General features: G+C 40.8%; 1 protein-coding gene across 3 annotated transcripts in view; it reads left to right on the forward strand.

Moving 5' to 3' along the window:
• Positions 1–15,139, forward strand: part of LOC311050845 (disintegrin and metalloproteinase domain-containing protein 10-like) — a 162,024-nt gene that overhangs the window by 63,203 nt on the left and 83,682 nt on the right. For all 3 annotated transcript variants that reach the window (XM_084065015.1, XM_084065016.1, XM_084065017.1), the window contains exon 3: positions 10,173–10,291. In XM_084065015.1, coding sequence (XP_083921141.1) covers positions 10,173–10,291 — 119 coding nt within the window. The remainder of the gene's footprint in view (positions 1–10,172; positions 10,292–15,139) is intronic.

A 15,139-nucleotide genomic window follows, 5' to 3' on the forward strand; every position in this document is an offset into this window, starting at 1 on the left:
GGTTAATCCAATAAAAGCGGGAAAGAATCCGTGACATTTTAGATTTGAACCACTTTAACCATTATTTTATACTTTGGCTATTCAAAAGTAGTTTGTAGATCTGCATTATTTTTTTAAATCATGATGTTTTTTGCAAATCTTTGAATATATATATATTGTTTTTAAAGCGAACAGCTTTAACTCAAATCTTTGCTTCAGATGGGGGTCCGCGGCCAAATACAAATGACTTTGGGGGTCCTTGACTTGAAAACGTTTCAGAACCACTGATTTAGAAACATACGTTTTGAAAGGGTTAGGACTTCGAAGACAAGCTCTGACGACGTGTCGAGTTGACACCTGTGAGACCAGGTGTTGTCCCGTGGTTATTAGAGGTGGCTATAGTCAGGGAGGATGTTATAATAGCCTGGGTTTTCTTGGGCATTTAGCCCAAGACCAACCGTGGCACACTGAGTCTCCACTCTGGTCAAGAAGAAGAGCACCTGTGCCTGCTCCACAGAGTCGGATTATGGCACAGTGGTTCTCAAAATGTTTCATGCCAAAGGACCCCAAAAATGATATGCATTTGGCTGCGGATCCCCCATCTCAAAATGTTTTGTTCCAGGGCTTTAAAAATATATAAATATATATTCAAGATTTGCGTGTATTTTATAGTAACAGCACTCATAGTGCGGCAAGATCTGCTATATTTTAATTGCCAAAGTACAGTATACAATAATGGTTAAAGTTGTTACAATGATTGTGGCGCTATATTAACTCATTCAGTGCCCAGCTTATTTATGGAATTTTGGCTCTTGAGTGCCACAGCTAAAATTCATTGTAAAAAAAAAAGTGCTTAGGAGCCGAGATACAGCCTTTTTAAGTTGGAAGTTAAACAAAGAGTGAATGGAGCAGCAAATCTTCAAATCATCATATCTTGGGTTCTGAACATGTTTTTCCAAAGAAAAAAAAAGATATATATATTTTTTTTCATGACGTCTTTGACGTCATGTGGCGCACGGGGCATCAGGCCACGTGACGTCTTGTGGCACTGGATGAGTTAACTCATACGTTTTGTGTTTTCTCGTAAATCAGCGCCCTACTACTTGATCATACTACAGAGTCACGCAAAAGGTATCAAAAGTAGCAGATCTACAAGCTCTTTGAGCATGTAGATCTGCCACCTTTTGCTACTTTGGAATTTGAATCCTGAAAAATAGCAGTTTTTGGATGTAATTAGGAGTTTTCCATCCAACAGAAAAGGTTGAGAACGATATGTACATGTGCGCTCCATTAGCGAGTGTGTGTGTGTGTGTGTGTGTGTGTGTGTGTGTGTGGTAGTATATAATGGAACAAAATGAGGGGTTGAAAACCAAAATAAGGACTACCTCTCTCTCCTACGCCAAATGATGCGTAGGAGAGAGAGAGGAGTAAAGCAGTGCTCCTCTCCAGCTATCATCAGCATCGTTTTTTATTTAACCCATGAGGACCTGAGGCCGATTCTACAAATGTCTTCTAAATCCTAACAGTATTCTGAAAAACGTATTTTTCTATATCAGTGGTGCTCAAACTTTTTCATGTCAAGGACCCCCAACATGATATGTATTTGGCCACGGACCCCAATCTCAAAATATTTTATTCAGCGACCCCCCCCCCAGAAGCAAAGATTTGAGTTAAAAATGTTCGCTTTAAAATAATATATACTCAAAGATGTGCACACATTTTCACACTTAAAAAAAAATAGCAGATCTACAAGCTCGTAGCGCGGCACTCGGTGCCGCGCTACGAGCTTGTAGATCTGCTATTTTTGAATAGCTAAAAGTGTAAAATAATGGTTTTCAGCTCAAATAAAAAAAATGACACAGATGCGTTCCAGGTCTTAATGGGTTATTTACCAGCGTACGAGGAGTGTGACGTGTGATCACTCCCACAAAAAAAGAGTAGAGTACATTACCTCACCTCTATCTCACCCCGTCTTCAAGCCCATCCACACACATTATGAACAGCACGGCTGAAGTGAAATCCCCACAGAAAGCGAGGCGGCATGTTTCTTCTCTCACCACCTCCTCCTCTCCCCACCTCCTCCCCGCCTCCTCCTACAGTACCTTCTGGAGCGGAAGGATTAACTCGCTCTGATCTCGAGAAACACGCTGTGATCCCGCCGACTGCTGCCAAGGCACAACACTTTTTAACCCATTAAGACCGGGAACGCGTCTGTGGTGTCGTTTTTAGATTTTTTTTTCAGCCATAACCGTTATTTTTTTAATACTTTTGGCTATTAAAAAATAGCATGTAAATCTGCTATTTTTTTTAAAAATCTTGAACGTTTGTGCAAATCTTTTGAATATATATATATATTTTTGGAAGCATTTGTAACGCAAATCTTTGGTCGGTGGGCAAAAACATATCATTTTGGGGGTCCTTGACAAGAAAATGTTTGAGCACCACTGATATAGCAACAATAGTTTTTCAGGAAAAAATGAAGACATTTGTCGAGACATTCAACAGTTCGCACAAATGTTCGCTTTAAAGAATATATATTCAAAGATTTGCACAAAATGTTCACGATTTTCAAAAAATAGCAGATCTGCAAGTGCCGCGCTACGAGCTTGTGTATCTGCTATTTTTGAATAGCCCAAAGGCGTCTAAGAAATGACAGAGGTGCGTTTCCCGGATTGAACGCGTTAATGGATCAACTGTTGCTGTCATGCTGGCCATGTTGCCTGCTCTCTCTGAAGGGACTCTTAACGCTGAAGCTTCTAGTGCTATCGGGTTAAGTTACTCAAAATGCACTTCATTCAATTACCTGTATGTGTGTGTGGGGGAGTAAAATAATAATATAGATTTGCTACAGTTCATTTTTTGCACAGATGTGAAAAGTGCATTTAAAAATAATATATATATTTTTAATATAATATATGGCAAGTATATGGCAATATGTGCCATATTCAGGTTCATATATGTGAATATATAGGAAATATTTGTCTCTTCTATGTCCAATTTCGTATATGTCACATATATGATAAACATATATGTTCATATTAGGGCCGGGACTTTATCGCGTTAATTTCGATCAATTAATTACAAAAAAATGATCGCGTTAAAAAAATTAACGCATTTTAATCACGCCTATTTTTTCACCGCGGAACGTTTCTCACTGGACGAGTTTCACACGGACCTATTATCCAGCGCACCAGGTTGGTGCGCTGGTATTATCGGTCCGCCTGAGAAGCTGTCTGAGAAGTGAGAACGACGTTGTTCTCACAACAGAGCAGCCACTGAATGAAGACGTGCCGCATAGCCTGCTTGATAATGTTGGCTGGGCAAATCAGAATCTGTAATGGATGCCGCCCCCCACGCGCGCGTTTGTCCCGTTTGGGGGGGGGGGGGGGGGGGGCAAAAGCAAAGTTTGTTGTTTACCCAGGGTGTCGGACTAAGCACGAAGCTTGTTTCCAGCCGGACCCTGCATGGAAGCCTTGCTCAAGGGCTATTCAGCGGTGATTCATGATTGATGTGATGAATTGGGGAATCGAACTAGGGACCTTCCGGTATCAAGGCCGCCCCTCTAACCACTAGGCCACCGCTGCCACTACAGCGGTGGGGGGGGGGGGGGGTTGCACGATGCGGTGCGGGTCACATGCGCGCGATTTTTTTAAATAATTAATTAAACGACTATAAAACAACTAACAACAACACACTCTACCAGCCTCCAATGGTGGAAAATAGCAGATCTACAAGCTCACAATGCCTTATGCTTGTAGATCTGCTATTTTCACATGGTTACTGTATGTTTTATAATATTAATCGAAATCTACAAAGTAACTTGTAACTAAAGTTTTAAAATAAGTTTAAAAGTAAAATATTTGCCTCTGAGATATAGTGGAGTTACTGGAGTAGAAGTAAAAGTATTAAAAAATTGGAAATAGGCGTATTCGAGAGTCAAGTGCAAATACCTCAAAATTGTACTTAAGTACAGTTCTTGAGTACATGTACTTAAAGACGTTTACCAAAATCCATGTGAAAACAATTTTTTTCATTGATCTCAGGTCAAATATTGATGTGCGATTAAAATGCGATTAATTTAGATTAATTAATTACAAAGCCTCTAATTAATTAGATTATTTTTTTTAATCGAGTCCCAGCCCTAGTTCATATATTTTCTTCTTCCCCCTCCCTGGTGGTAGAGGCAAACGTGTGTGTGTGTGTGTGTGTGTGTGTGTGTGTGTGTGTGTGTGTGTGTGTGTGTGTGTGTGTGTGTGTGTGTGTGTGTGTGTGTGTGTGTGTGTGTGTGTGTGTGTGTGTGTGTGTGTGTGTGTGTGTGTGTGTGTGTGTGTGTGTGTGTGTGTGTGTGTGTATATCAACATAAGTTTTTCAGAAAACTCTTAGGATTTACGTAGAACATGGGTTTAGAACAGTGGTTCTCCAAAATAGCAGATATACAAGCTCACAGCGTGCACGTCTGCTATTTTAGAACATTGTTGGAAAATATGGAAAATGTATTGCATTGTTATTATGTGTGGTACCACTAAACATCAGTCAGTACGAGAATGACACCAACATGCATCTGTATGGCTTAAGTGAGCATGCCACATTGCCACAGACACCAGGACCTGCTAACGTGTGCTATGTGAGCCAACACACACACACTGGCATCGATCACGAGAGGCGTCCCTCTCCTCCCTTTGTGGACCTAATAAAGAAAGATGCATGGAAAGTACTGGAGAACTAGCCAGATATATGGAGGTAATCCAGATGATTTATACTCGCAGCTAAGCTGGTGTTTGGAAGAATCGGAGGCCAGGCACATCTAGGCTTCTCTCAAAGGGGCTGTTAGCAGTTTGGGTATGAATGGAGGACAGTGCTGGAAAGTAACTAAGTACTGTACTTAAGTACAATTTTGAGGTTATTTTTTTACTTTACTTGTATATCCAATTTTCAGTACTTTTACTTCTACTCCACTACATCTCAGAGACAAATATTGTACTTTTACTCCGCTACAATTATTTGAAAACTTTTAGTTACTAGTTACTTTGCAGATATACATTATTACATTATAAAACATACATTAACCACTTCAGCCCTATTTTATACCTTGGCTATTTGAAAATAGCAGATCTACAAGCTCACAACGCGTCGCGACGCGTTGTGAGCTTGTAGATCTGCTATTTTCAAACATTTCATTACTTTCACTTTTGGTACTTTTAAGTATATTTTGATGCCAATAAGTTTGTACTTTTACTCCAGTAACATTTTGAACCTATACCTGAACTTTTGACCTGTAAAAGAGTATTTTCATATCGGGGTATTGCCACTTTTACTTAAGTAAAATATCTGAGTACTTCTTCCAGCACTGATGGAGGATGCAGTGGCTGAACAGAGTGGGAGGGTGGAGCTTAGTTAATGGAGCGCTGAGAGCCTAGTCTGAAGTGGTGGTGGTGGTGGGGTGCACGAGGGGCGGGCACAAGCTGGCATGGGTGACGCTGTATGATGACCAGATGTCCCCAAACATTCGGGACTGTCCCCGATTATTATGACCAGTTGTCCCAAATCCTGAATCCTGAGTTTGTATTAGTTCTAGCTTAACCCATTAACACATTCCCTGCCAGAGTTTATTCATAAGGTACTCACCCACTGCCAGCGTTTTTGAGTTTTATAGCCTTTTGAACCGTTCACAAAAAAATTATATCCATTAAAATCCGCGATCGGATGGTGTTTATAAACAGCAACGACGGACGTACGAGCCCTCATAATGTTTACACTTTTTTTTTCTTTTTCTTCTTCTGTGGATTCAGCGGCCAAAAGAGGCTGCAAACGTCATATCCGTTTGGCTGTGACGTGGCTGTGACGTTTCCCCACCGGCCATCTTAGATTAGCTTAGCATCCGATCGGCTATCAGATCGTTTTTAAACACAAAGAGGATAACCGTTCGTCGATCAAAGAAAAGAAAATACAACCGGAGCTTACCATTCATTTTTTAAACCGTGTGAAAACCATGATCTTTAGCCAAAACCAGGGAAAAACTGTTTTTTCAAGATAAAAAACAAACCGGAAACGGTTGTCGGAAATGTTCTCATAGGATGGGTCGGAAGCGTCATGGGGGAAAAAAAAAATCAAGGATGGTACCAAAACATTTTTTTTTCGTTATTAAACCACATAAAAAGACGATCCCGAGATATCTCGGGATACGCAGGTAACGGGTGGATTTAATGTCCCGAGATATCTCGGGATTGGCAGTATATGTGTTAAGACCTGAGGCGATTCTAAAAATGTTTTCTAAATCCTAACAGTTTTTTGAAAAAAAATCAAAAAAATACCTTTTCACGATTTTGGAAAAATAGCAGATCTACAAGCTCATAGCGCGGCACTCGGTGCCGCGCTATGAGCTTGTATATCTGCCATTTTTGAATAGCCTAAAGAAATCTAAAAATCACATCCAGTGTGAAGAGAGTGGTGCCTTTGAATTAGTGTAACTGGTTGCATCCTTGTGTTGCAATCAGTTGCAGCTGTTGAGGCCGTGCTCAAACGGACGGACGGACGGACAGACCCACACACACGGTCAAGTGTAGGAGTGGCTGGCACCACTCAAAAACGACACAGATGCGTTCCCGGTCTTAATGGGTTAAATAAAGTAGCCTGGTTCTAGACGAATCTGCCATTGCAAAAAAATAATTGACCTCGGCAGATAAGGTCTGGCCCCTCTCAATAAAGATTGGATTTCTCTCCCGCCGAAGTTGTGCGGGACCAATCAGGGCCCAGTATGCAAATTTGGGGGCAGGTTTATCACCAGAGGCATTTTTTTAATTTGCCCCTCGGAAATGCAGGTTCCACACAGAGATTCCAGACTGATATCTACGCAGTGATATTAGTCTGGCCATGCCAGGCTATAAATAAAGTCCATAGCCTACTGTACATGAATTATGGCTGTTGTATTATTTTGTTTAGCTGTGTACAATAAGTAGTGCAGTGAATTGATAAACAACTACTGTAGCTATGGCATTGAATATAGCCAAAAATAGCCGATATACAAGCTTGCAACGTGTTGCATTGCGACACACTGAGAGCTTGTAGTTTGACTATTTCCACTATTTTTTTTTAATTTGTAAAAGTATGAAATACAGTAGGGCTTAAGTGGTTCTTAATTTGGCATCTATTACATACAAAAAACAAATGTTTACAGCGAGTGATAATACATATTATAGAGGCTATTTTGCACGGATATGAATACAGGTGTGCCTTGAGGTTTTGACTTGTTTGTTGGAAGAAACACTATTCTAGGGGCAGTGGTTCTCAACCTGTTGGTCGGGACCCCCAGGGCGGCCCCCACATGATTTTAGGGGGGTCCCCAGGTGACAGTGAAGTGACAATTTAAGGACTTTAAAGACCTTTTTAATACCTAGGAAAAAAAGAGAGAAAGAAAAGAAAAAGACCATTACGGCATCAAAAGTAATCAACAAACTGTACTATATAGGCTCTATGGTCTATGCACAGCAGCCATTTTGGAGAGAATTTGGGCCTCTTCTTACTTCCTTCACAGGTGTTACCAATGATACTAATGAAGGCTCTGTTCCATTCTGGTCAAACAGAGTCAGGGTGCTGATATTGTGCATTTTAAAAAGGTGTGTAACTCTGAGAGTGTTTGGGGGGAGGGGGTCCCCAGTTCAAATGTGATTATTTTGGGGGGGTCACATCCTGAAAAGGTTGAGAACGAACACTGTTCTAGGTAATGAGTCTCTCTGTGTGGGGAGCGACCATTCTGCAACTTCCTATTAGACGTTAACTTTGCCTTTTGATTGCAAAGAAGAAGTCAAGGTAAAGGCTCACCAAAAACACAGCTGTCTTCCTGTTGTCAAAGCTCTAAAAATACTGAGCTATGTTTAAAAATGAAAGTGAAATGAAAATCGGCCTAATTTCACTCCCAGGTGATGGTTTTCATGGCGAGGGGGAAGGGGGGGGGGGGGGGGGTAGTAGTGTAGGTGAACAGAATTATTTATCTGAAAGGTTCTAGGGCAGGGGTCTTCAACAGGGGGTCCTCAGATTTGCTACAGGGGGCGGCGGGGGGGGGGGGTGGGGGGGGCGGGGCTGCCAAATCTGTGTGTGATAGGATGTTTTTACATTAACCACTTGAACACTAGCATCCCAATAGCCATAAGATAGCAGATCTACAAGCTCACAATACTTCACAACGCGAGGCATGAAAAAAGAAAAAAATCACATCAAATGTGGGTCTGTGGCCTAATGCAGTGGTTTCCAAACTGGGGGTCTCCAAATTATCCACAGATTGTTATCTACTGTATGTGCAACATTGTTTTAACAGTAAACAAACCAACATACAGTATAAGTGTGTACATGTTATCTGCACAATTCTAAAGTTACAATTAAATGACTTTTAAGACCTTTTTTTTAATACCAAATTGGCCCAAATCGTCATTACATGAGAAAGAGGTAAACATGGTGAAAATAGCCGATCTACAAGCTCACAACGCCTCGCAGTGCGAGGCGTTCGGCTATTTTCACAATGTTCGTCTCTGGAACCACGTCAAACTAAATGCACCCCCCAAACTGGGTCCCCAGTTCAACTATGACTATTTTGGGCGGTCGCGGCCTGAGAAATTGGCGAACCCTTGGCCTAATGCATATCAAACTGGGGGACCTTTTAAAATGAAAAAGGTTGACAATCCCTGTAGCTACGAGGGTACAGCGGACTTTATGCTTTTCTGTTGGGGAACCGATATCCTGAGTTACTTTTTGTGCTAAAAAAAATATATTGAGCGTAGCGTGACATGAACAAGTTTGTCAGTTTGTCAGTTTGTTAAGTCAAATCCTTTTCAGAATGTTTTATTATGGATAGTCACCGACCTCCCTTGCATACTGTGACCAGTTTGTTTAGTTCTTTTCATTGTGTTCTTCAAAGGCAGATGTAACTTTGGGTGCGTTCGGAAATACAGCACTGAGCACACTGGCCAATACAAACTAATAGGCGAGTGCGCTCCGGTGCGAAATTTCCGAACGCACCCTTGGTAGTCAGTGGGGAACATTTGCCTACCTGATTAACAAACAGGAAGAGGAAATGAAACGTTTGTTGCTGATGTAATGAAAACAACCGTTCTTCCCTTTTTAGCTCACTTTGTTTGTTTTTTCTTTTCATTGCTACAATGTAGGAAATTACACACTCACACACTCACACACGCGCGTACACACACACACACCAGAATATATCAGAATCCCATCTGTACTGTAGCCTACATTTTATTTAAAATGTGCCAATACAGTTCTCTCTCTCTCTCTCGCTCTCTCGCTCTCTCTCTCTCTCTCTCTCGCTCTCTCGCTCTCTCTCTCAAACTCACAATGAGGTTGGAGGTCAAAAGGGGGTGGAGCCTGGAATCAGCAAAACCAGCTAACTCCACCCCCCCCCCCCCCACCCCACTTTGGAGCAGAAAGTTTGAGGATCCAATGGAGTTAGCTGGTTTTGTCAGAGGCGCTTTTTAATACTTTTCATTGGTTCAATATTGTTTTAATCAACAGTTATATCATATCTTAGACCAGGGGTCTTCAACGTTTTCAGGCCAAGGACCCCCTAGCTGAGACAGAGATGAAGCAGGGACCCCCTCCTCTATATTGTATAAAATTGTGTTTCAGATTCAACTTTTTTTGTTTACTTGGTCCGCTCTTTTTCCCCTCTACACCTACACCTCTTTGCCAAAAATAGCCGATCTACAAGCTCAAAAAAAATATATACTGTATATCACACAAAGATTTGGTGGACCCCCTGTAGTAACTCTGAGGACCCCCTAGGGGTCTGGACCCCCTGTTGAAGACCCCTGTCTTAGACGGATACATTTAGAGCACATAAAATGAGATAAGATAGTTGTCGTGGAAACCTCATGTCTAAAACTGTTACTTTTCAGGATTCTGATTCAAAAACAGCAAAAGTAGCAGATCTGCAAGCTCAAAACGTGTCGCTTGGCGGCGCGTTTCGAGCTTGTAGATCTGCTGCTTTTGATGCTTTTTTTGTGACACTGTAGTATGATCAAGTAGGACGTTCATTTACGAAAAAAAAACTCAAAAGTTTAAACATGGAATTAAGAGGTTTTTCTGCCCGTCAGCAACGGTATTTCTTTTATTTTATTTTACATGAAACTGAATGCTATCTCAATGTTATAATAAATGTGTTATTATTTTCATGTTCTTGTCTTTAGGTATTTTAACATGAGGATGAAGAGGGACAGCGGCCTGTTTTCTCCAGATCTCACCGTAGAAGTATCAGGAGAGGAGCAGCCCTACGACACCTCTCACATTTATACAGGAGAGCTCTTTGGTAAGTCTCACATTTATACAGGAGAGCTCTTTGGTAAGTCTCACATTTATACAGGAGAGCTCTTTGGTAAGTCTCACATTTATACAGGAGAGCTCTTTGGTAAGTGTCACATTTATACAGGAGAGCTCTTTGGTAAGTGTCACATTTATACAGGTGAGCTCTTTGGTAAGTCTCAACTAAAAGCCCCTTTTTATCGCTCGCGCTGAAATCTGCTAATCCAATCACAACTATCCGATTTCCGTCAACTTTTGCGGATACAATAATTATTAACCCATTGAGACCGGGACCGATTTCTTTGGCTATTCAAAAATAGCAGATCTACAAGCTTGTAGCACTTGTAGATTTTTTTTTTGAAAACGTGTGCAAATCATTCCTTCTGGGGGTCCCTGGAACAACATATTTTGAGATGGGGGGGGGGGGGGGGGGGTGTCCGCCGACAAATATATATAATTTTGGGGGTCCTTGACATGAAAAAAGTTTGAGAACCATATTATAGCAACATAAGGTTGCTATAAACATAAAATTGGTCTGAAGACATTTGTAGAATCCCCAGAAGCAAATATTTGATCGCTTTAAAACAACATTCAAACATTCAAAGATGTAGCGCGGCACAGATCTAGCTTGTAGATCTGCTATTTTTGAATAGCCCCAAAGTATGAAATAATGGTTATAGCTAAAAAAAAATCTAAAATGACACAGTATGCGTTCCCGGATTGAATGGATTACGAAAAGAATCAATAGCTGCAGCCCTAGAGAGTGTGTGTGTGTGTGTGTGTGTGTGTGTGTGTGTGTGTGTATCAAATAGGTGTGGCAGGAATCACCTCAGGGGGGTTGGGTTAGAACGTTGTTATCAACGCTCAGGTGACTTAGTGAAGCAGAGCAATACAGTCTATAGGGACTCAGTTTACACTGTTGACGTGTCTGTGATGTGATATCATTGTTGTTGTGAATCAGCTTATAAGTAGGCCTGTCACAATTATTACATACTCGTGTGATCACAATTATTTTATTTAATCACAATTATTTTTGCATAATCGTCACGATCAATTCCATATTAAAAAATGTCATATATTTTCAGATATTTTGGAACTCATTGATGAACACTATTAACTCATTGAGTGCCATTAACGTGTTTCACGTGTTTTTGAAAAAAAACTAAAAAACTAAAAAACAAAACAAGATATCATCATCTGAAGATTTGCAGCTCCATCCACTCCTTGTTTAAAGGGTAAGACCACTTTGGTAGAGGTTTGGGTTGTTACCTTGCCATGATGTAACTCCAAAGGTGGGCAAGAAATAAAAAATAATTGCTCCATTGATTAGAAATTGATAATTCAAAATATGCTCCTCATTGACTTACATTGTACGGTAAAACTGCTCTCAAAGTCACTATTTTAGGACAAAAACAAACGTAAACAAAGTTGATTCAGACAATATAGAACATCACCAAACCCAGTACTGTTTTTTTTTTAAATAAAAATGTCAACTTCCTGTTGATTTTGCCATTTTTAATAAGTAGAAAACCCGGACTGGATCGGCGGATCCGGATCCAGATCTTCAAATAGTAAAATCAACAGGAAGTTGACATTTTTATTAAAAAAACAAACAGTACTGGGTTTGGTGATGCTCCATATTGTCTGAATCAGCTATGTTTGGGTTCATTTATGTGCTAAAAGAGTGACTTTGAGAGCTGTTTTACCGTACAATGTAAGTCAATGAGGAGCATATTTTGAATTATCAATTTCTAATCAATGGAGCAATTATTTTTGATTTCTTGCCCACCTTTGGAGTTACATCATGGCAAGGTAACTACACAACCCAAACCTCTACCAAAGTGGTCTTACCCTTTAAGTACATTTTGATGCCAGTACTTTTGTACTTTTACTCAAGTACATTTTGAATTCCAGACTTTTACTTGTAACGGAGTACTTATACAGTGCAGTATTGATACTTTTACTTAAGTAAAACATTTGAGTACTTTTTCCCACCACTGCTTGTTAGTCATGGCTGCCAGTTCCCATCTGATGTTGTGTGGGAGTCCTGACAGCTCCAGACCATAGTGAATAACTGCTAGCTTGCATAATGTCTTGAGACTAGGACTGAGGTCTAGGATATACAGGCTATTGCGTGGGTATCTCCCAAAGACTATGATACGATCTCCTCCCATGGAACAGCTCATATTCATATATGCCCACGGGCATTTCCCCTTGGTCTCAACAAAGGATAAAGTTTCTGAATTGAATTTACAAAGATAACGATAATCGAGGCGGTTGGCACCAAATATGTACAGCTCTCCATTATAGGTAAAGGATGAATGACTACTATACGGATCCATACGGATACGTCCGTATCCGTATGGAAGAGGCTGTGTAGAAGATGTGTTCAGCCAGCAGTTGGTCTCTGTGTCAAACACTCTGATGGTGTCCCCTTGGCACGAAAGTACAAACATCTTTGTCCCGATGATGGTGGCAGAGTGACGGTATGTAGCAGGTGGTGGAGTTCCTCTGGTGTTAATTAAAGACCAGACCATTGTGGTAGTGTCCAACTTGTAGATGTCATTAGTGTATCTAGTCAGTTGGGTGCTTCCTCCATGGATAAATATGACCTTCTCCAAGACACAGGCTGAGTGGCCGTACCTCTCCTCTGGAGCAGTCCCAGAAACATGGGGTTTGAACATTCTGTGGGTGTCGACATCAAATGCATAAAGAAGGTTGTGGTAAGGAATCCCTCCCCAGATGTAGATGGTATCTTCTATCAGCACAGCTGTGTGGCCCACACATGTTGATGGAACCTTAAGGCAACGTTTCCCTCTTCCTAATGTCACTGGGGGCAACTTCGTCCAGCTTAAAGACACTGTGTTGAAAACATGGACATCAATCTGACCGCGTTGCCATAACAGAGCTCTCCAAAGGCGCCACCCAAAGGTGTACACCTTGTGCTCCACTCCAACAGCAGCGTAACCGCACCCTTTTGGTCCTCCGTTCAGATGTACCGTCCAGCAGAACATTTCTCACACTGTAAGTTAATTTGGACTTCTAAACCTTTCCTCTGTAAAACAATGTAGTCCTAATGTGAGCGACTGTGCCTTATCACTTATATTGTTTCAGTGGCGCAAATGTCACGCAAAGGCTGACAAACCCGTAAAGAAAATCAGTCGTGTTGGCCAATCAAGGAAGCAGATGACTGTTGATCTCCTAATATGGCAAATTGAATGGCAGCAGACCATCATCAGTGTTGATGAATGATGTTCAGGGGAAGTCGCTACGGCTGGATATATTGGTAAAAGTTTATAAATGACTGATGTTTTGTTTTAAATAAGAAAAAGAGGTTGCGCATCAACAATGGGTTTTCTCAGTGGAGTGCTAGACCCAAAGTCAGTATACATATCAAAAAAAGGAATTTTAAAAAAATTCCAAAAAGGTAGCACATCCAAAAATGTCAATTAAATGGAGGACAAATTACTCACATTTCCACTTTTTTATTGGCACACCAATAAAGTGAACGCTTACGCGTTTCGGCTATGAGCCTTCCTCAGAGCATTCATATCACATCAATTCAACTCACTTTATACACAAGGTCAGAGTTCACCAACAGCTGAAATCTCAAGTCAATCACCAAGGTCCAATCACTAGTATGCAAGAACACAGGCAATTACAGGTAATTTGTGGCATATATCATAAAGTAACACATCCAATACACAGTGAATGGGTATCAAAGATAGTCTTAACCCAAAAAGCATTTTAAGCTATAATCGTCATTAAGTCCATTGGGTGTCATAGTGTTGAGTGTGTATATCCACTGCATTTCTCTCTGGGCCAGTTTCTTTAGAATATCACCTCCTCTGATGGGCATCACAATTTTTTCAATCCCACAGAATTTTAGTGAAGAGGGTGAACCATGATTTGCTTCAGCATAATGTTTTGCAATTGCATAATCCATATTTCCTGTACGGATTGCAGTTTTGTGCTCTGATATTCTTTGTTTAAGGGGTCTTTTAGTTTGTCCTACGTATGCTAGACCACAGGGACATAACGGCATGTAAATCACATGTGTCGATTTGCAGTTGATAAATTCACGAATAGGAATCTTCCTTCCAGTGTGGGGATGATTGAATGATTTCTTGTCTGTTGTATTGTTGCAACAGGCACAGTTGCCACATCTATACATTCCAATTGTTGTCAGCCACGTGGTCTTCTTTTGAACCATATTTTTGTACATGACTGTACCTTTGATTGTGGGTGCTCTCCTAAATGCAACAAGGGGTGGGGACTTGCAGAGATCTTTCACAGTTGGCTCTGTTTGGAGCACATGCCAGTGTCTGTTGAGTATCTTTTTGATTTCTGAAGCACAGTGGTTATATTCAGTACAAAAACAAGCCCGACTTGGATTTTTTGTTTTTGGTGCATTAGAGATCAGAGCGGGAGGTGTTATTGGCATATTGTATGGCTTTCTGAATAGAATTGGAAGAATAGCCCCTGTCCTTAAACCGAGTACTCATAATGGTTTCTTTGGAGTGAAAGTCATCAAGATCTGAACAGTTACGTTTAAGCCTCAAAAATTGACCTACTGGGATGTTGTCCTTTAGGTGTCCAGGATGGTTACTGGTAGCATGCAAAATGGTATTGCGTTCCATGTCTTTTCTGAAAATAGATGTATGAATCATTCCAGTTTCATCCTTGGATATAGTTAGATCCAAATAGTTAATCTTGTCAATGCTCTGTTCACAAGTGAATTTCAGGAAACTTGAGTTGTTGAGATAGTGATTGGACCTTGGTGATTGGACCAGCTGTTGGTGAACTCTGACCTTGTGTATAAAGTGAGTTGAATTGATGTGATATGAATGCTCTG

Source organism: Gymnoscopelus microlampas (assembly GCF_963454915.1).
Source record: "Gymnoscopelus microlampas genome assembly, chromosome: 1".
NCBI lineage: Eukaryota > Metazoa > Chordata > Actinopteri > Myctophiformes > Myctophidae > Gymnoscopelus > Gymnoscopelus microlampas.